The 21,814-nt window shown below is 37.6% G+C and overlaps 1 protein-coding gene across 3 annotated transcripts in view; it reads right to left on the bottom strand.

Moving 5' to 3' along the window:
* Positions 1-21,814, bottom strand: part of LOC148160195 (protocadherin-17-like) — a 61,214-nt gene that overhangs the window by 24,181 nt on the left and 15,219 nt on the right. For 2 of the 3 annotated variants that reach the window (XM_088004226.1, XM_088004227.1), the window contains 2 exons: positions 10,867-10,925; positions 10,551-10,723 (listed from right to left, as the gene is read on the bottom strand). In XM_088004226.1, the coding sequence (XP_087860352.1) occupies positions 10,551-10,723; positions 10,867-10,925 (232 nt within the window). The remainder of the gene's footprint in view (positions 1-10,550; positions 10,724-10,866; positions 10,926-21,814) is intronic. The other variant, XM_088004228.1, reaches the window with a different exon arrangement.

Here is a 21,814-nt window from a genome sequence, read left to right on the forward strand (position 1 = left end):
TCTTTGTTGGTGCAGAGTATCAAAAAGATATCTGTGTTAAAGCAAGGATGCAGACTTAAACCATCATAAGGAACAATATATGAACTAGTCATGGACTGAAATATTGGGCACTAGTTAAAGTCTTTAAAACTGAGTATTTAAAAGGGGTTGTGTACTTTGCAGTTCCATTTCATACCACAATAAAGTAAGTATGTTACAGTTGTTGTGAAAATGATATCAAAATATCAAAACTAACTTCAAAGAAATGTGACCATATCTCACTTTTTGAAAATTGCCCTATGCCACTTTAAGATGATCCAAGGTGGAGCTTTCGGTAAATAGGTGCCGCTTTGTCTGAGTAACGCTTAGGCACCATGAATGGTTGCCACGGGAGACTCAAGGATTTCTCAAACATGCATGAAAGAATCAAAGCAACACTCTGGGCATGTCTTTGATGAGAGAATGACATTATAACATGATATAAAACTGGGAAAAAAGTAGATTTTACATAATTGCACAATTAAAGAAAATTTCCTCTTTTCAAGATGTCTCCGTGTGTTATTAAATTTCTTGTTTTGTTCTTGAGAGTCCAATATATTTTTCCCTTCCTAAGATTGCAATCATCAGAATATCTGACTAACCCGAATTGTTGTCACTTATTTCTTTTCCTACTAACAAGCTTTAAGATCTTGGTGGCTGAGTTCTGTTTCAAAAGTGAACCTAGAGGACACAGAAAGTTCTTCAACCTGTCCATAACCTTATTATTAGAAACCAGGCTCTGAAGTTGTTCTACTCAGAGTATAACAGCACACACTACTGTGACACTGCTGTAATTAGTCTGGTTATCTGAATCTCTCTGAAGCTCTAAACCCAAAGTACGAGTCCAAGTTCTCACAATTTTACTGCACACAGGAACATGTTAAAACACATTACCTAGAGATTGTAGAAAAGGCAAAATCTTCATTTAAATCCCATAACATAAAAAAATTTAATTAAAATAATTTGGACCGAGATAGATATTGTGAAATCTAAAGCCCTCATGTAGTTTTATGACTCTGAGATTAAAGTATAAACATAACTCTTTTCTCTCATATTTTATTATCTGTTTTAAAAAGACTCCATTGTGAGTTGGCTTCATTACCTCATTTATCACTGTTCTATGACTGTATCGTTAACTGTACTTATTATGCATTTGCTTTTTTTTTTGCAAAGGACAATAGCTTGTTCCTCTCTGTGGGGCAGAGCTTGTAGTTCTACTATAGCCTCTAATATTTCATAGGTTAAGTAAAACGGCGGAAAATATAATAATTCCACTTTAATATTCAGTATATGCTTAAAGCACTTAACATTACCTGAAGGCACTGCTATAGGTCAAAGAATCTGACAGGTCACCGAGCGGCTGTAGCACCAGTGTAAGGTCGTTCTCTAAATATACTCTTTAATGGAGTGCTAGAGAGTTGTCATGTCCTAATTTCCTAATTAATTTCTATCATTTTTGTATAATGTAAGGCAATGTGGAGAAAAAAAGAAAATATGTTTCTTTGGTTATAAGAGAGAGTCAGTTTAAAAAAAAAAAAAAAACAACAAAACTAGATATTTTTAACTTGGCTGAAAAACTGGGTACTAAACAAAATGGTAATGATCATGTATATGGCTGGGCAGCAATAGGGAGCAAGTAAAAGAGGCTTTCAAAGCATATGTAAAACAGCACGGGTAATGTCTAGAATTACTTCTCGGCACACATGCACACACGCACGCACACACACAAATACAAATGCAGAAATGCCCGGCTGTCCGTGGACAGAGGACAGATGGCTACGGAGTGGCTCTGATCCAGGGAGTGACGATGTTCTGTATCATTATAATCTGCTCCGTAGTATCCTCCCTACTGCTGTGCAGGACAACATGTTTCACCCACTGAGAGCAGACACTGGAACAATTCTACTGCTGTTCTCCAACACATACGCTCAGACGCTTGCAAAAACAAACTTACATTTGGCGTTTCCAACATTCGATACCTATGCATCGCTCGTTTACTACTTCCAATTAATACCCATGAACTTAACGTATTGCATATTGTTTCGTTTATCTTGTTAGTTGTATTTTTGATGAATGATGGAGTTAAATACTTGCTTAAAAATGCTTAAATCTACATATATATTAAAAATGTAATTAAGCATACAGTTTAATTTATTTTTTTTTAATATTTTCTCAAAATGTTGCCTTAATCTTTTTTATTTTCATTTATTTTTTCACCCATCCGGCTTGTACCAATGGAGTGTGGTGGGCCAGATGCTACAGCTCACAAAGAGTAGTGGAGATATTAAAATGAAGGAAAAGAAAAAAAAAAAGAGTTAAATGTAGATATAGTCAATATAGCTATCACAATATTCTTCCTTTTCTTTCCAGTGTGGCTCTCAGAGGTTTGTTTGAGTACCAAGCCCAACATCTACACATACTGAGTTGCGATAGATGCTGTCTTTTAAGCACTTCTATTTAAAAGCTATGATAACACTTTAATTGTCCGAGTTGAATTCACAAAATTAACAAAGCTTTGCATCCAGAAATTAATTCCTGGAGAAAAAAAGAAGGAGGCTGCATTGCCATGGGGCTCAGCTACATAGTATTAATTAATTTCATTTATAGCACAGACACCCCATCTAGGAGGCTGTTGATCATGTGATTACAAACGGAACAACTGGGAACAGAAACATGTCTATCATGATGATGGAGCTGATAAACACTGGGTTTTCTCTCTTACAACTCCGAAGGGAGATTTTATATCTGCGTAGAAACAAGTTTGTAAGAATTGTTTTCTTTTTCCAGTCAACTCAGCGGATTTGAATCATATTCTCTGCATGATAATGTGGGTTACTAGCGTGTTTACAGCAAACAAGTCAGCCAGCATGTATAAACTGTAAACATAAAATATGCAAACTAATCAAACCACCGTGCCTCACTTTCCGAGCTCTATTGCGCACAGACAAGGCATTAAAACAAACAAATGCAAATTTGTGCACAGGCAGGGCCTGAGATAAGAACAATGATGGTGAGTCTGTAGCTCGAGAAAAGCATCGGGATCCATATTTATTCACGGTCCTGCAAGTCGTAAGAGTTATGACTGACAAGAAAAGCAAGTAAATAAATGATTACACAATATCACTGGAGCTTTACTGGTCCTGATGCTGGATGAAGGCTTTAACAATATGGGTGAAGAGTGATAACCCTTAAATCTCCAGGTCTCTGGACTAATCCTCGTCCTTAGCAGACATACATTTTTCAGTAAGCTTTGAATAACATTTTCATTGCATTCTACTGGATTTGCGTTTTCTTTTTTCCGTGTAATGTGAGACTCTTGGAATAATACTTTGCCGTTTCTGAGGACGGTCTGAGTTTGGTAAGTAGTTGTAGCTTCAGGTGTAGGTGAAAACCATTCTCAGAGGGATATAAGGCAGACTTTTAAAGGTGAAAAGTTCAGCCATGCTGTGTAGAGAGGTTATAAGGGCACTTAGGAAGAAATAAGAGGTGTTCTCGTTCACTGCTTCCATAAACATGGTGTAATTATTTGCTACTGCTACCAGAGTAAAGGGATAATGTCACAGATTTACAGCCTAAGTGGTAAGAGTCAGAGATATTCATCAATCCTCTCCAGCACTAGAGAGTTGAAGATAGGCTACACTGGCTGAATGAGGATTGCGGGTGATCCGCCATGCAGTCGGGCTGAGATTTAGAGGTGGATATTACACCCAACAGCCGGCCCGGCCTGAAATAGCTTCCCACGAAGCACAAGAGGAAGGACACAAGAATGGACATTACCCTTTATAAACCACAATCATAACAATAGGATTTAATAAAACTTTGTGTGGTAAAGAAAATAGACTAATCCCTTTAAATCTTCCATAATGAGAGGGAAGAAATCCTCAGACTGTGATAGTTCCCCTCCCTTCACCCCATAAGATTTTAGGCTTTCCGCAGGATTCCAATAGCTTAGCCGCAAATCGTCTCACTGCTGTGCGATACCACCACATCCTCTAAGAATAGGGGTGATCTGGCACATGTGTATGGCACAAAAACACTCACAAATCCTATTTGACTTTGAGTGATGCATCCTGGAGAACTCCAGACTGTTGATGGCTTTTATATTCCCCACCAGGAAAAGTAAGTTGGTGAGGGTGCAATGAATCAAGCTATCGGCCCGGCCAGGGACAGACCGCAGAAAGCTGAGGAGATGAGGGACAGGGAGAGATGAAAGTCTCAGAGACAAATCCTCCCTGCCCAATGGCTCGCGCAAACAGTTAGAAGAAGCACAAGCTGCTGGCTGCTGTTTTTGGATGATGCTTGTTTCTTTAATCTACTCCCCAAGGCCACGCTGCAGACTTTTACAACCATCCTTTAGTGGCTTTGTGGTAAATCACAATGGATACTTCATTAGATGATGCTAAAAACAATTCCGACTTTTACATTAATGATTTCTGAAGAAAAGTGCAAACAGGAACACAGGAGCTCAGGAGTGCTCCGAGTTGTGCTTGTGCTGGTATGAGGAGGATCACTGGAATGAGGCACTTTCATATCTGGTTGGAACAACGGGTGTAAACACACCCCGATGGCCTAAATTAATCATGTTTAAACAGAAGGACGCGATGGCATCACATGAAACCATGACTCCTCCATATGCTACCTGTTTGGAGCAATATTTGTAAGCTGACTAATTACAGTGCTCTCAGATGAAGCCTATCTCTTAGCAGCTGTTTGTCCATTAACCTGTGGAACAGTTATTTTAGCATGGGAACCAGCACACATCAACACTGCTCTAATTGCAAAAGAGAAAATAAACACAATGTTTTTGCTTTTGGCATTGAAAAGCCGGCTGGTCACTGAACATGAAGGTTAATTTTGTTGACTGTTGCCTTTTCTAACTCCATTCATTGAGAAATTATTGCTGATGTTGCTATCGATTTTTAAGTGACAAACAACTCGGGAGCAAATTCACAAAGAATGTATTAGGTGTTAAACATGATCAAAGCTTAAAACTAGGTGACTGATTATAAACTGGGACACAAGGGCAGATCTGGATCTAAAATAACCAAACAGAGCAAATAGCCTCACCCTCTTTATCTATCTCCAACTGATTCAGGTAAATGAATGCGTCATTCCACTGTTTTTTTTTTGTTGTTTTTTTTTTTTACAATCTGCAGCATCACTTGTTGATTCAGGCCATTCGTGCATAATATTTCTGAGCACAATTTGTCTTTAAACATGTTTGTCTTGCTTTTTCAGGTGAATCAGTAGCTCCTCATTAGCTGAAATTTGAATAACAAACAAAGCGAGAAACGATCTTTTCAATCTCTTTGATCACGCCAGCTCCAGCTGTGTTTGTGCCTGGATAAAGTATTACCGTGACCCGGTGATATTTGCAGATTTCTTCCATTACTAACACTCATCTTCAGGTATTTAGCGTAACCTGCTTCATAAATCCAGTAAGGAAACAAAAGCAGGCACTGGGTGCAAGACAGCTGCATAAGTGAATCATGAATCTTCCCTCTCAAGTTTCTATCAACGGGTTTTCTTTAACAAAATGCAAAAAAAAAAAAAAAAAAAGGAAGAAAAACTTGAATGTGATGGATCACAGTGTCACATATATTGAATAAAATCATGAAATATATGATGGATGTAATAACTGCAATAAGAAAGGAATTATTATGTGTCAGTGAGCCATCACTTTAGGGACCCTCACAAAGGAGGCAACTGTTGCTTTTCAAGTTTTCATCAGATGAGTAAATGTCAAAAAGTCAGCCTCCCTGTCCGGATGATATGACTGAGTCACATCCTGGTGGCGCCATGGTTCGATCACGCCACTTTGGATTCAAAGCTTACTGGAAGTGTTTCAGAAGATGTGCGTCTTCAAGCAGCCTGTCATTCAGCAGCCAGATTGCGTGTTGCTTTGTTCATTTGTTGTTTTCAGAATTCACTTGTGCAGCGTCTGAACTGTTTTTTTTTTCCCTTTTCAGCTTGCCTCTCTCCTCCTCTCTCTCTCTCTCTCTCTCTCTCTCTCAACGAAAACATTCGCTATGAACCACGCTTTATCCCTAAAAGAGAACCCAGATAAAATACATTGGAACGATAAGAACTTGTTTGTCCAAAACCATTATTGACACATCTCAAATGGAGCAGCTGACAATGTTTATGCAAATACAAAAACAGTTATTTCTCTAATGAAGCCAATAGCTGTGTAAAATTTGCACTCGGTTTTCTTTTAGTTGGTATGAAAACGAAAGCATTTTCTATCAGCCCATTAAGAGGAATTCTAAACATAAATACATCAAAATAGTATGCATTATTGATTTCACCCTCTACTGTAATGTGTACTGTCCTGAGGGCTGCATTTGTGTCAAAATGGTACATGTCAATAATGAAGTCATAAAATGCAGTCTGGGACGCCTTTTTAATCCAGATCCAAAAGCATTCATACAACAAATGCACTATCTGACCATGGAATATGAATGATATTCAACGGAATCCACTTTTCCAACAGTCAGATAAAGGTTTATTGAAGACCGTGGTGAGAAGGAAAGGGGTTGCCATGGCTACATGGTTGAAAAGGGCATCTGATTTGACTTCTGACCAGTCAATTAATCTTGCAACTGCATTTTTTTAATCAAAGGTTCACCTATAATTCAAAACTAATTGCTTTGAACATGAAAAAAAGGAAAACTGAGATTGTGAGGATTCAGGAAAGGTACTGTAGTGCTAACGTCTTAAGATTAAGCTGCCTCAAGGGAAGATGGGATTAATATTTTAGATGAATTTAAGTCAGAATATTTCTTTTACTTCGTCTTTGTGAGGACTAAAAAAGAAAATGTTTAATTAAGCACACTAAATTACGTGGACTCAATTTTATTCATAGTTTTTCAGAAGAACACAGAGTTGAGCCCTTCTTTAGCTTGAAAATATCCTAATGCCACAATAAGGTCTGGAAAATCCACTGCATGAAATCCTCTTTGATAGGCTGCTAACTTTTCTGCTGCGCTTGTTGCTTTGGGCTACTACATTCAGCTGAAAATGCTGCTGATAAAATTAGAAACACTGATGTGTAAAGGGATAAATGGAAATTCACACATCACCCACAGAAGTACATTGAAACAAAATATTGCCAGCTCAGTGTTATGTTGTTGTCTTAACATCCATCTTTACAATTACATCTCAGATTCAGAAGAAAGTACAAGACTCAGCCTATAGGATCCATCTAAGATAAAATGTCTGATTTCATTTTTGTATATCTTTAAGTTTGCGCATAAAGCAATGATGTATTCTATAAAACTTTAAAAATACACTGCAAAAATGTGTGTTTAATCTGTTAACACAGAAGTAAAAAGAATTGTACATTTTTATATAACTGTAATTTACAGGTTCATTCTCAGTATGATAAATTACTAAGCATTTACAAAAAAAAAAAAAAACTAGCAAACTGAAATGTAGGTTTTGCAAGTAAGAGCTGAATATAATGTCATCATCATCTTTTTATGAGTTACATTATATGTGTGTGTGTGTGTGTTTTCATAGACATCATTGTAAGGGAGCGCTCGCGTGTGTGAAAACAACTGACCAATCACGGCATTTCCCTTACTTAATCAATTCATAAGCTGGTGGAAAATGTGCAGGTGGATATTTCTATTACCAAGCCACAAATAACTGAGAAACTCAATTTCATCACCTTCCACAGGGCTGTCATAGGAACACATCGCATGCTGTCTCCTCACAGTATCCACACTGTCCTTGTAGTATCACATTATCCTCCCACAGCCCCAACCCCTCCCTGTCCCACTCATCCCTCCCGTTTCTGAAACAAAGCAGGAGGCGGTTTGATTATCATAATCCAGTTGCAGATAATTAGGAAAGGTCAGGTGGTACACTCAAACACTGTCCGTTCCTCTCTGTGCTCCAACCCCCCGCCCTCATCCCCCGCTGTTCTTCTTGCTCCCTCTCCATTTGCTCGGACAGCCCTATCAGTGGGTAACATCTCCCAACACCACTGCCGACTGTCTGTTCGTGATAGCGACTGTGGCAGTCATCTCCACAGAGGCGAGCGATGTGCTGCCAACCTCTCCGGCGAGCCAGACAAGACCGTATTAATGTCTGCTGCAGGTGCCCTGGAGCATCAATTAATCGCTGTTTAAAACTGGCAAAAATGCATTTGATATACTTAAGCTTAATTAATACATTGCAACCAATTTTGCGAGACTAATTAATCAATTTGAAACTGAGCTGCAGTGCTAAGATATCTAGATTATATTGTCTAGAAGAAACCTATTCCACAAGGGAGAAAGATTGTTGAACTCAACCTACTGTTAGTGGAGGGCAGCACAAATCCAGTTATTAAAAAAAAAAACAAAAAAAAAAAAACTCCTAAGCAGGATGGCAAAATTAGGGTGAAAATAAAGAAAAACTTGGTTTCTTTAAAGATAAGAACTGAAACTGAGGTGGGGGATTAATTGGGACTTGAACTACATGCTCTGTGCACTGCGAGTCCTGCTTGTACTGAACCTGTGAAAGAGGCCACACTGTTGTGACGGAAAAAGCAAAGAGAGCTACAGAGTAATTGAGAGGGCTATGCTGAGAGGGAAACTGGTCTTAAGATGGGATAAAGGATGAAAGTTGGGGGAGGGAAAAAGTGGGGGAGGCAGCTGTAAAGAAAGACCCATGAACTATACACTAAGTGATTAGATGTATAGAAAAACCCTGTAAGAAAACAACCTCAGGAACCTCAGGGATACTGACCGGTGTCAAGCTTTTTTTTTTTTTCTTTTTTTTTTTTTTACCTGTTTTCATGTGAGGAAACAAACTGGAGAGTTGTTTCATGAACAATATGCTATATCCACACCAGTGTGGGTTTATCTCAAGTGGGTTAAACAAAACCCAGTCAGCCTCAGATTTAAGTGATCATACTACAAATTACTTGCGCATGCATGGGAAAGTCTAATTTTCTTTGTCTACAAGATACAGTTTGTAGAACATACGATGATATTTATTTTTTTCCTTAAGACAAAAAAAAAACATAATTGAGCATTCAACTAGTGGTTTTGAAAGTTGATAAGGATGTGCCAGTGTCGTACCAGAGTAACTTCAGCGTTGACCCACAGCCCCTTTCCTCCCCCACAGCTTAGCTAAACCCCTATGTTATTGGCAAAACACAGCCGGCTGCTGTCGGTTAACTGTCTAATCTCACATCAGTCGATTTCCCCAAACAAGGAGAGGGGGAGAAGTGGAACGAGACTCATGGAGGAGGAGGGGAAAAAAACCCTTAAACACAGATTACACCCTCAGTAAGTTACCATCACCTCCGGACTTGTGGTCTGTGAGTGCATGTGTGTGTGTGTGTGTGTGTGTGTGTGTGTGCGAGTGCACGTGTAGGCGTGTGAGCACATTTTGTTTTGTTCAAGAACTAAATTGTACTGCTCAAAGACCGCACACAGAGAAGTGTATAAACACGCTGCATCTACCAGAGCTCAAACAGCTTCCAAACACCTAAAAATTGCATACTTAGTCTTTAGTCACGTGCTTTTGTGTTTATAAATGTGATCCTTTGGTCCCTCATGGACAATTAAATGAGAACATTTTCAAAATGAGAAACATATGGAGCTTTTTAATTGGCCAATTTCTCTTGCCAACATGTGTGGCTTTTTTTTAATTCTAAAATCAATGAAAAGGAAAAAAATGCTATCTTGTCAGACTCGCATATTGCAGCACAGAGTGTTGCTCAAATTTTCATTGTCCTTCCGTACGGAGTAAAGCAGCCCTTCTGTTCCCAGGATTAATAGCACCATTACAGAGAATCCATGTTCAGTACACAAGACCATTCTTCAGGATCCTGTCAGCGAGATACAAACTTTTTTAGTGTAGATGTTTTAGCAAATTTGTGTTTCCCGGAGTATTTCCATTATGTTAAGCGGGTAATTGTGCGCACCAAAGCAAATCTCCGGTTAAAGCTGCAAAGAGAAATTCACTGTATCTCTTTTCCCATTTCCTCTCTCTTTCTACTCTATGCATAATCTTAAATTTCTTGCCTCTCTGTGACCATGCACTAATCTTGCGAGGTTGCGGGGGGTGACTGCAACAACTCATATCTGGGGAGTTATTGTTCTACACATGTCATATGTAATCTGCCCGACCCACAGTGCTTAGAATAATTATTCATATTTAATCACCAAACTACGAGGCTACATCGCCTGCCGCTCGCTAAGTCATTTTCCGTGTTCCATTATCAAAGTTTCAGAGATGGGAGCTCAGAGAAAGGGGACTAAATGCAGAAGCAGAAGTAGTTGAGCTTATAAAAACATAATGGGCTTGTCTGCTTTGATAAACCGAGGACGTGTGTAGCATGCACACGTAGTCACACCCTCCGGTCCAGGCATACTGTATGCAGAGTGCAGTGAAAAAAGTGGGGCGTGGATAAAGGAGACCGACGCGATGTCATACAACGAGTGTTTAGGCAAGAGCAAAAGTTATATGTCTTTAATTGTACTTTTCCGGCTGTTTCTTCTCCTGTCTGCTTAGATTTGCCAGGGAGGGCTCACCTTGTTCCAAAGGTGGTGGTTTCACACCTGCAGCCTTCAGTTTGAGGGCTTCTTTTGCAGACATATCACAGCAGGAGCCTTTGTTGGTGTCCTGGTCACTGTCAGCCTGGTCGCTGTCACCATGGCCGCTGTCTCTGAGGCTGGCTCGCTCTGGGTCTTTGAATGTTGAACTACTAAACAACAACAAAAAACACAGAAGACTTGGATGCATCAGTGTGAGCACTTTTAGAACCAATTGACATATGCATACGCTATAGAGCTTTTTGGTAACTAGTAATGACTTGGAAACAGTTACCTTATAGATTCCAGCTCTTACCTTTGAACAAACTGTTGTCTGCTACCCATATAATTAGGTTCAGCGGGGAAATTGTCCGTCTGTGGAAAAGCGAGAATAAAGTGTGCAGTGTTAGTGAGAGAAACATTTTCTGTTGTAAAAACAAGAATTCCTAAAGACATATGATTAATTATGCAGAACTGTGAGGTGCAGGACAGATTAGTTGAAAGGAAATGAAAGTGTGCACTCTGCTTTGCCAAGGTTTAAGCATTTCACTAACCGTATGAAACGGGCTAATTAGCCATTGGAGAGTAAACCACACAGTTAAACATCAGGTCTGGCAGACATCAGATAATCAATGACTCCAAGGACAATTGTCTTGATGAAAATAGAAATCTTTGCAATTGCCGTGTCGAGCCGTTGGCTAGACATCTATTAGCTAGATTACAGTACAAATTGTACAGGAATAAGAATGTAATTTCTGCCTTGTTCCTGTTAGAGAACAACTAACTCTCTTAAATTCAACATATTCTTTCTCATTCTTCGCTCACAAGTATATTAGAAAATAAAAAGACTTCGCATAGTAGGGATGATTAGTTGACTATTAGTCCATTCTTAGATCTGCAATGACTTTCTTGCATTTCATGTCGACTAGTTGCGATCACAAGAAGATGGATGGTGAGGAATTGGGTGGGAAATGTCAGATATTTAGAGCTTTAAGGTATTATAAGAACACTGAGAATATCTAGAAAACGCAGTTCAAGCTGTGTTCAAAAGATCTGACAGAGTTTATCCATGTGATCGAAACAAACCAAATGAATGAAAGTTCTTTCAATGGAAACACACTTTAAGGAACTCAGACCAGTATTCTGTGATGGTCACTTTCAAAATAAGCTGATGGTATGCTTAGGATAATTCTCCATTTAGAAAATCCATTTTTGCTTTAATGTCTTAGCATATATGTTGACATGTAATGCTATTGTTTCCAAAATTGGCCAAACACTTTACTCTTGATTTCATTGTCTCTAAACATTAAAGTGTTTGTCCCCAATTTGGTCGCGGTTTATTTTTACCCAGGTTTTGATCTTTAGTTGATAGGCACATTTTGCTACACAAAGAACCCATCTCCTTCTTGAACAACATGATAGCAGGATATCTATTTATACTTGGATATAATAGTTTGAACTGACAAATGTGGTAAAAGTTGTAAAAAATATTACAGTTGATTATTACTACTATCAATATTGTATAGCCAATAGCAATGATTTATATCTACCAAACTAACACAATAATAAAACTTCAGTCTGATTTTAATGTCAGATAATGAGGGAAAGACTTTACATGTTCTGTACAGTCACATTAGGAGGCATTTTGATGTGTGACAAAGTGCAGCACTGTAATGTAATTCTGGTACAAGGCACTCTGCATAAATGGCACAAATCCCTAATCTTTGGAACAGTACGAAGCAACGCCTTACGGACTGGATCAATCACATCGGCTACGAAGCACTCCATCTTACTCCCAGTGTGTCTCACTGGCTTAGTAATTATACCAAGCCACAATGTATTGGAGTTTTTAATCATGTTAAGGAGTTAAAAGGTTAAAAACATTGCAGTGTGCTTACTGGCATTTGCCAAAAATATAGGCCCATTATCAAAAGACTTAGGATCTTTCTTATGAAAACATTTTCTTAACCAGCATATTTTTAGCTCTGATTATTGCAAGGGAATAATCAATTTCCTCTTGTGTAGTGGTAGGAATGATTGAAGAAAATGTCTTAAAGAGAAAATGCTTTCATGCTTTTGTGGCTGCATTCATCACAGCAACACAAATAATTACACTATGTTGTGCACAACTCTCTGTCTAGAATTCATAGCGGGGAAATGTCATGTTTGGTGAGTAATGCGTCGTTGTGCCAGGCTTTTTCACATGCACAGCTTGACTCACGGTCGATAGAGTATTTCAATGTCATTGGTGCGCTGCAGAGGCTCAGTATGAAAAAAGGGTGTGTGAAGGTCAGACAGGCCACCTCAGTACTCTGACCTTCCATGCTTTTGCAAACACCTTTATCTCCTCAACATTTTATTCCACTTCAGCCTTTGCCAATGTTAAAAGAAAACACCCACGGAATATATCAAAGACTGGAATCTGACCATAAAGCAAGAGAAGAAGGAATGTTTGAAATCGTTTGGCAATGAAATGATAAGACCGGCTGAAAAGAGTTTAAAAAAAATAAAATGAAATAAATTGAAATAAAATTGGAAAGAAAGAAAAGGGAAGATTAAAATCTTTTTTTCCAGTGATGTGTCCCATCTGTACTTATTTTGACTATACAACTAACCTTGGATATATGTTCCAAACAATTCTGCTCCATGAAGGTCATCGCAAGACAAGGGCATTACTCAAAGATGTTTGTTTTGTAATTGCCATGCTGTGATTTATCCATCACAACAGAAAAAAAAAAAAAACAACAACAAAAAAAAGCTTTTTGGGTACTGAATAAAATAGTCCACAGTTACAGTTGATTTGAATCCAAACATGTAGTCTCAACGAATGTTGTTCACACCTGTAGTTTTTCTTAACAGACAAAAAAAAACATGCTTCTACTTAAAGTACCATGCCGTTCACTGCACACAAGCCAATAAAAAACACATTACACCACTTCATGGAAACCTCTTTCCTGCCAATTAAGAGTTCTGGGTGATCTTAAGCCTCCATCTCTTCCTGTCTGACCATACCACCCAGCCCTTTCACTACAATGGGCCACTTTCCAATTAATGGGTCGATAACAGGCAGCATGAACTGCTTTCCGCTGAGAAAGTCAGAGCCCACAATAAATACAGGATAATTTGAGGCAGGCTGATAAACTGCATTGCACACTGCATAAATTCCCTTTGCATTATAGGTATCATTACTTTCAATGCTACATGCATCTAAAGATCTAAAGAAGTGAAGAACCTGTTCAATAAAAGATGAATCCAGCAAATCCACCTTTACTCACATTGTTCACGTATCAGCAAAGTCTCTTCTTGTTTTGTGGTGTGGATGAATTTTCCGAAGGCATGTGTTGCTGAAGTGCAGTAAATGATGTGTTGTATCTAGTTCAGGGCGCAAGGTCACAAAGGTCACAGGGATACTGAACACGGCCAGGCTGAGTAAGTGTAAAAAGCTGCACTCTATTCTGTATTCCCATTGAGGCCCCTAAGACTGACCGCCCAGACAGCAGGCCGATTGAGACAAATGGGACGAGAATATTGGAGTGCTGTTCTCCTCTCGGGGCATAGTGGTGAATTCTGGGCTACTGTTTGCTTCTGTGTGGTTACATTTGTGTATTGCTACCTTTTCAGTGAGCATTTGATATCCTACACAGGGACGGTGAGCGAGGACAAATTGCAGCTTCTTTTTCACACATCGTTGGGCCGCTCACTGTTATTCAAACGAACAAGAGTACGCCCCTTTCACCTATTCTGAGAGGTATGATTCATGCATTTCTCCTTTGCTGTCGTCCTTGAAAACATACAGTGACCTCCACATGTATTGGCACCCACTTGTAAAGACAAGTGGGTGCCAATTCCTTCCTTACGGAAACGTAAAAACCATAAGGAAGGAATTATTATTTTTTTTATTGCACACCGTAACCACACATAAAAATATGGAAAAATCCAGTGTTTAGTAGGAAGACATAGATCCAGCTGAGAGTAAAATACAGCAGTAATAATACACAAGGTGTTAATTTGACAATGAAGAAAGAGCATGCAGGAAGAGACTTTCAACACTTGTTCTTTGTTGACTTCATTGTCAAATTAAGACGGTTGGGTATTTTCTTGCAGTCTTTTTGTGACTTGAAACTCAAAACAAAGTCCCTTACTTGCATTGCATGTTATTGAGTCTTTCCTATTTAAATAGTGACTAACAAGATGTCACAGATGCTGATAAAAAAAATCCTCCACAAAGTGACCAAACTTGAACACAACACAACGAAAGTTCAGTTACATTTATATTTTATGAATTGTTAGGCCAATTTTGGCAACAGTAATATAATTAAAAACAATGGTTTCTATTTTTTACCATAAAGATAACTTTTTACCATAAATGTGCTCAAATGAAAATAGCATTTTTCTATTATTTCTGAGGATTTTAGTTTACCTTTAATAACTGTCAATAACTGTTGAAGATACTACAGACATTTTGTTAATGTGTATGTTATTATTATTATTATTTTTTTTTTTTTGCCAAACCAAGTAATCTGAGCAACCTGGAAGGCACCATAGTCGTAGTAGTAAGATGTATCAACTACACATTGGGAAAAAAGTGTTTTTCTGCTGTGCAAAAATAAAGGTTGTAGAGTAAATCAGCACCAGTCAGACAGAAATAAGGGACAAAATGAAAAACGTACTGAGACCAGGAAAAAAAACTATAAGGAAATGAATGGCACAGAAAATGGGTTATAAAAGAATAAATATGGGGTAAAACAGTATATAGCGAGGACGCTAAAAGAATTAAGGAAAGAGGGGTGTAGAAACAATACACTGGACCTCATGGAGCATCTAGTGGTTGAGGAGCAACTTTAAGTGATCAGATCTGATTAGCATTTAAACATCTTCCTGGAGATAAGAGACCATCAAATCGATGGTTGTAAGTGAACTTAAGGCCAACACGCTGCCTGATAAACATCTTGCTTTATCTTCTAAATAACTCAGAACAGAAGAGATCCAGTTGAATTTTTGACAAGTAAAGGTGTCCTAATGATGCCAGTAAACACAAAAGGTCTAAGCAGTCATGATGGACAAGAGTAACTAATTAAGTAAGTAAAACATTATTTACAAAGAACCTTTCAAGATAAAAAAAAAAAAAAAATTATATATATATATATATATATATATATATATATATATATATATATATATATATATATATATTAGCAGACGTAATAAGGTTCATTTTCAGCTGTCCTTCAAAGGAAGCCAGAGGAAGAGAGTTCAGTCTTGTTGTAGACTGGTGTCTATCCATGAGAAACCAGAATCTTGAATTGCAATCGATAACGACCAGAAACTAATGTTTTGTCATTGGGAGTGACAGAACTTTAAAGATGCAGTTAGCAGCCCAGCAGCAGCATTCAGTACAGACTGCTACTGGTCTAGGGAGGTTCAGATTAGACAAAGTCCATCGCAATAATCCAGATGAAATGAAACAAAAGCTATTGTCTCTTGTCCATCTAAGGACGAGAGACCATAGGGTTAAGTTTGGCAATATTTCGTACATGGTAGAAACAGGATCGAACCAGAACTTTTAAGATATTTTCTAGCTTAAAATCTAAGTTGGAGGTTATTCCAATGTTTCAAACAGACGATGGCCCAAGGATCTGCTTTATCTTTATCGATACGTTTTGTGGCTCAGAGGGGATTTCTTCAGTTTTTTCTTCATTCAACTGAAAGAAAAAAAAAAAAACTTTCACTCATCCAGCTTTTAAGGGAATCCAGACAGCTTAGTAAAATGTGTAGTTTCAAAACTTAATTTGGAACTGGATGTCATCCTCAAAGCAGTGATGGGAAATATCCTTAAAAGTTGATAGTATTGGACCAAGAGGAAGCAGATAGAGAAGGAACAACATATAGGAGAGCTGCTGATAGACTGAATTATAAAATATGGTTGGAAATATTGGCTGGTTGTTTAGTTTTTTAAAGAGTGTGTCATATAGTCAGTCATTTTGAACATCAGATTTCTCTGACATGCAGAATAAATGTCAAATTGAAACCCTTCACTAGTTCGTTTGTAGTTTCTTTTTTTTTCACTCTCAAATAAAGAGCACTAGTCAACAAAATAAAAAATAAAAAAATAAATAAAAACGCATCAACTATTATGCATGCCTCTCAGTAAATGTCCATGCGTGCAGGTCACATTTACAAAACATTAAACATAATAAATTGCATTTAATTTAAACTAGTAAAGTTGCCATTGTACACTGATGTGGAAAAGCACTTGAGTGCTCACTCAGACATAAAACCAACACATTTGCTTGTTGTCACATTTGATGGAAAGCAGGGAATGTCTGAAAGTGGCTTTAAATTCATTACACTGATACAGCTCTGAGGAGATCATTACAAGTCTTTCACATGCTGTTTAGCCCTAGGATGTCAGGGTGCGTTTCAAAAGCAAATTACCCAGAAAAAGTAACAGCAAACATTTAGTCAACTTCACCAAGCCTGTACCATAGATAAAATTGATGGGCTGCTACAACCTAAAGCTATGTTGAATAAGGAGGTAGAGTCTGGGTCAAGCAAAACAGTATGATGATGATGATAGAGGGAATTTTCATGGGATGGATATGAAGATGCTCCACTGCCAACGAGTTGCCTTGGGGATTTTTGTTACAGGAGGCTAAACAAACTTTGACTACAGCAGAAATTAGTTCATACTTGAAGCACTGTAAATGACAAGGCAACAAAAGCCTCATATCATGTGGTGCTACACATAGATAAAGCAAGTAAACTCCACAACATCAGTGAAACATGTATGACTGGAATATCAAGCATAGCGACAGCCAAATGTTTGAAGACATTGTAGCAATAATGCAGAGGGGGCTAGCTCTCCCACATTTTTGAAAACTCCTTCTTCAAACAATTGCAAAACAATTAACAATTGTTACTATGAAGAAACAGACTGAATGTGCTCCAATATTCTCTCCTGGTTTCAATTCCATTATATGTCAGCAACCCTCAAACACAACCTCAAGCATAATTCTAAGATGCCTGGGAGAGCTGTGTTGTTGACAAAGGTCCAAAATAGCACTTCAACTGGTAATTCCCAAGCGCGAACAAGTGCGGCTACATAAATGACACGAGGCAGAGCTAAAATCAAGCATGCATGCTCAGCAAGCTTTTGAGTACAGCTATAATAAAACGGTTAGTTTGTAGGTTTAGTCATCTAAATCACATGGGTCCTTCAGAAAACCTGGAAAATCTTAAAATGTGTTCTTTAAAGCAATGTAGCAGCAGAGAACTTTTTTAAAAATAAAAATAATATGATTTGTTTCAGGTCTAGCTTGACATTGTTGATGTCAGTGAGGTATATGTACAAATATGTGCAGCTGCAGAATGACATGCTGTAGTGCTTAAAATAACTAACGTGCCTTACTTTCTATCACAATACTTGTGATATGTGGCAAGTTACTGTAACGCTAATGAAAACAAATGAGCTAATACTTGATGTAAACTCCACTGTAGCAGACTTGGTACGTGTACATTAATGAATCCTTTGTATGTACCTATTAAAGAAATGTTCATTTTTCCAATTGGCATTCGACAGCTACGTTCATGTTTCCCAGATTTTTCTCTGCAATACCAGCAAATTATGAAAAGAACTCCTCAGTATAGCAAGAGAAAAATGAAGTGAAACTAGCACCGATGTAATGATAAAACATCACTTGAGTCTGTAGCAGAAAATATTGATTATTTGTTCCACCCAAAGAAATGAGTCATTAAAACAAATCCGTCTTACAATCTCGTATCTACTGCTCATCACGAGCTGCAGTGAATCTGACATCACAACAAATCTAACACAAGTCAAAGTAAATAAAGACAAACAAATAATCATCTGTTAGCGCTGCTGTGGTGTTGAAGTATCATCTGTGTTTATTACAGAACTACCTCGGGGCTATTTGTAAGAAGCTCCTTTATTATAAAGCTGGCAAATTCAATCTAACTCGGCACTCATACCTTGTAAATCATTGTCTCATCATTTGAAGAGATTTGTATCTTTTTTTTTTTTTCACGTGTTGGGAGTGGTACCTTTTCCTTTATTAAATTGGGCTAAGAAGCACTCCAGTGACTTTTTTTTTATTAAACTATATAAAAGACACGCCTTCTTGCTTGCTGATTAATTCCTCGATTCAGTATTCATGATTATTATGGAGCCACTTTCAATGACCACAAAGTATCATTAGTTCTCCCTTTTGACATCCTGGTAAACAACAAACAAGTAGAATTCATCGTGCATGCTCAGTGGCACAGCTGCCGCTATTAAGAAAGAACTTCATTTGAACTATAAACAAATATAGAGTGGAAGATGCAGTGGAGGAAAGTTGGCTTATGTATTTTTTTTGTTTGTTTTTTTTTTTTAAGCCTATCTAAACTGACAAGTGCAAAACAAACAGGATAGTCCTTGCAGTTACTGATAATCTGTTATTCCATTTGAAGTGCAGCCTGAGCAAACATACACCTATACTTTTCACTTCTGGCTCCCAATAACTGCCTTAGTCTCATTTGAGGTGGTTTTCGGCACAATTCGAATAGCTGCATTTACCTTTGATGGTAACAGTTTATGAGGGTTCATCAGTTTTAAGAGCTTTTCTTTGTAAAGCACTTCATCCATTTGTAATAAAGTTTGTCATTTAATCTTGAAAACTAAATTAGTTTTAAAGAGCGAGGAAAGGACACTGGTGGATAAACACTCCTGTGTCTGACAGACTCTCACTAAAGGACTGTTAAACTTTAACTTGATCTTATCATCATCAGGAGAATAAACTTCAGATTACATTGTAGAATTAAGACAAAGTGTTCTCCTTATAATCACGGAAAATACACAATAATCACTTTGGATAACAAAAAAATATATATATATATATATTTTTTTTCTTTTAACTCTTCTGCATGTAATTGATTCATTAATAGGATGATTAAGCAGGTATTTAATGGATTCTCCCTATCTGACTATAAAGCACACCATTACCCATAAATCATGATGTGGACCAGCATCCCCTTGGGTAAAGATTACAATAAGCTGCAAAATTGGAATAACACCATGAGTCACAAACACACATGTTTGTGACAACACATGTTGATTTTTTTTTCTAAAACTGAAGAGAGATTGTTTGTCTGGTCCCTATTTGATACAAAACTCTGAATTTGTTCTACAAATCATGAAACTAAGATTCATGCCAAAAATGAATCCTAGCTTGTCATCAGCATATCATAATGGGAAACAACTAATTCTGCACTCAAACCTGAGGTTAACTTCAGATAAGACTGTGGGAGGAGACTAAAGTGGATTCAAAAGGAGAACACATGAGAACCGAGGGGGTGATGCTTACCCGCGCACTACTGTGAAGCTAATCTAATTAAATAGTTTATGATATTGAATGAATACATGAGAAACCTTAGATTCATAGTTTGAATTATCACCTCAGTAACTTACCTGACTTTGTAAGACTTGCATATAATTTAAATCACAAGTCATGTAGACACATGTTGAATTGTACATGAACAAATAAATAAATAAAAAAATAAATAAAAAAAAAGCATCTGAATGTTTGCTGCTAGTGGCTTAGAAAGATAAAACTCCTATAAGGATTATGCACCACATCTAGTCAAAGAATGCACCTCAGATTTAGAAACAGGACCCTCATTTACATTTTTGCAACTTTCTACAGAACTGTGGTTGATGTCTCAGAATGGAGCTCTACAGCAATACAGAGGAAAGAGGGCCTTGCAGAAGATAGTAATGGGAGGAGAAACAATTACAGGCACCAAGATCATTTTTAATATCACTAGCAGTGGTGATTTCTGATGTGGGTGATATGGGCAACTGCCCAGGGTGGCATGTTGTGGAGGAGATGGCATGGAAAAATATAAATAATTGGCACATTTTAAATCAGTGACATAATATATATCAATTAACATTTGAACAAAATACCAAATACAGACTATTTCACTATTCAAGAATCGTAACAGATTCATCCTATAGCGCTATTGAGACTACAGTGTAAAGTATCCCATGCATATAATAAACATGCATTAAGCCTTTTGCATTTTCGTTTAATACAGTATAAATAAGTGTTTTTAAAAATCCAAAATCCCATTTTTGCTGTTTATTCTCCATCAGAATGGAACAGAGTGGGTTACAGCTCACAGGAGCAAATAGTTCTTTCTGTGTGCATCAAATGAAACCCAAATGTTTCCCCTAATTTTAGATTTAATTTAAGCAAATGATTCTTGTTTTGTAAAGCAAAAATCAACATCAATTTAATTCTGTTAGTTTGTGGTTTGCATGACAAACAAGTCATAAGTGTTGAAAATTGCAAAAATCCACTGCCTCACAAGCTGCTGTACATTTGTCTTCGGGCAAGCAGACTGTGGGATCACCAAAAAGCCATGTGAGTGGGATATTCAAGCAGAAAAATTAATTCCAGTTTCATCTGGGTGGCACTGGCACAATTCATAGCCTAACAAGCTGCAAACTAAATTCAAATTGAGTGAATTCATATGACTGACCCTAGGGTTTTTGGGGCTGAGTGAGAAGTCATAATCCTCTTCTACCAGACCAGGGAGTTGGTGTCTACATGTGTGAGAGAATCTGTGCATGATTCTGCGTTAGCCTGTGTTTGTGTGACTGGGTGCTTATGTGTGTGCACTTCTATTATTCATAATGTTGGGACAAAAAGCTGTTTACACAGTCCTATTGTGTGGATCTGCCAGACCATAGGAAAAAAAGCAAGTAAACAAAAATATTAAATTATTATATTTCATGGTAATAGCCCTTGCCTTAAATGTGAGGTAATTTTTGGTTAAGACTGAACCTGTAAACTATGTACTGAACTATTTTAGAGAAAACTATCTTCTGCTGAGAGGAAAGATGGATGACACAATGCATATATACACTTCTATCTGTACAACAGACATAACTTGCTGTTTGGCCCCAGGAGTAAATGATAAATATGACTTTTCAAATAGATAGCTCTTTATTACTGCACAAGATATGTAAATGAAATAATAAAACAAAAAAGAGCAACACAGAGCTTTGTTTGTGCTGTTCTCCTCTACTACATGAGACATTTGTATACAGACAAATTTTACCAGCTTGTCTGAGTTGCTTAGAACCAGTCTTTTGATTATTAATGAAGAAAAATATGAGACATCAAAGAAAACATGACAGAAATGAGAGACAGAGGATTTCCCTTGATGCCACATTCATCAGTTGCGTTTAAAATTATCTA

This window comes from Poecilia mexicana, unplaced genomic scaffold, assembly GCF_051168715.1.
Source record: "Poecilia mexicana isolate PSO_F unplaced genomic scaffold, ASM5116871v1 scaffold_3, whole genome shotgun sequence".
NCBI classification, from domain to species: Eukaryota; Metazoa; Chordata; class Actinopteri; order Cyprinodontiformes; family Poeciliidae; genus Poecilia; species Poecilia mexicana.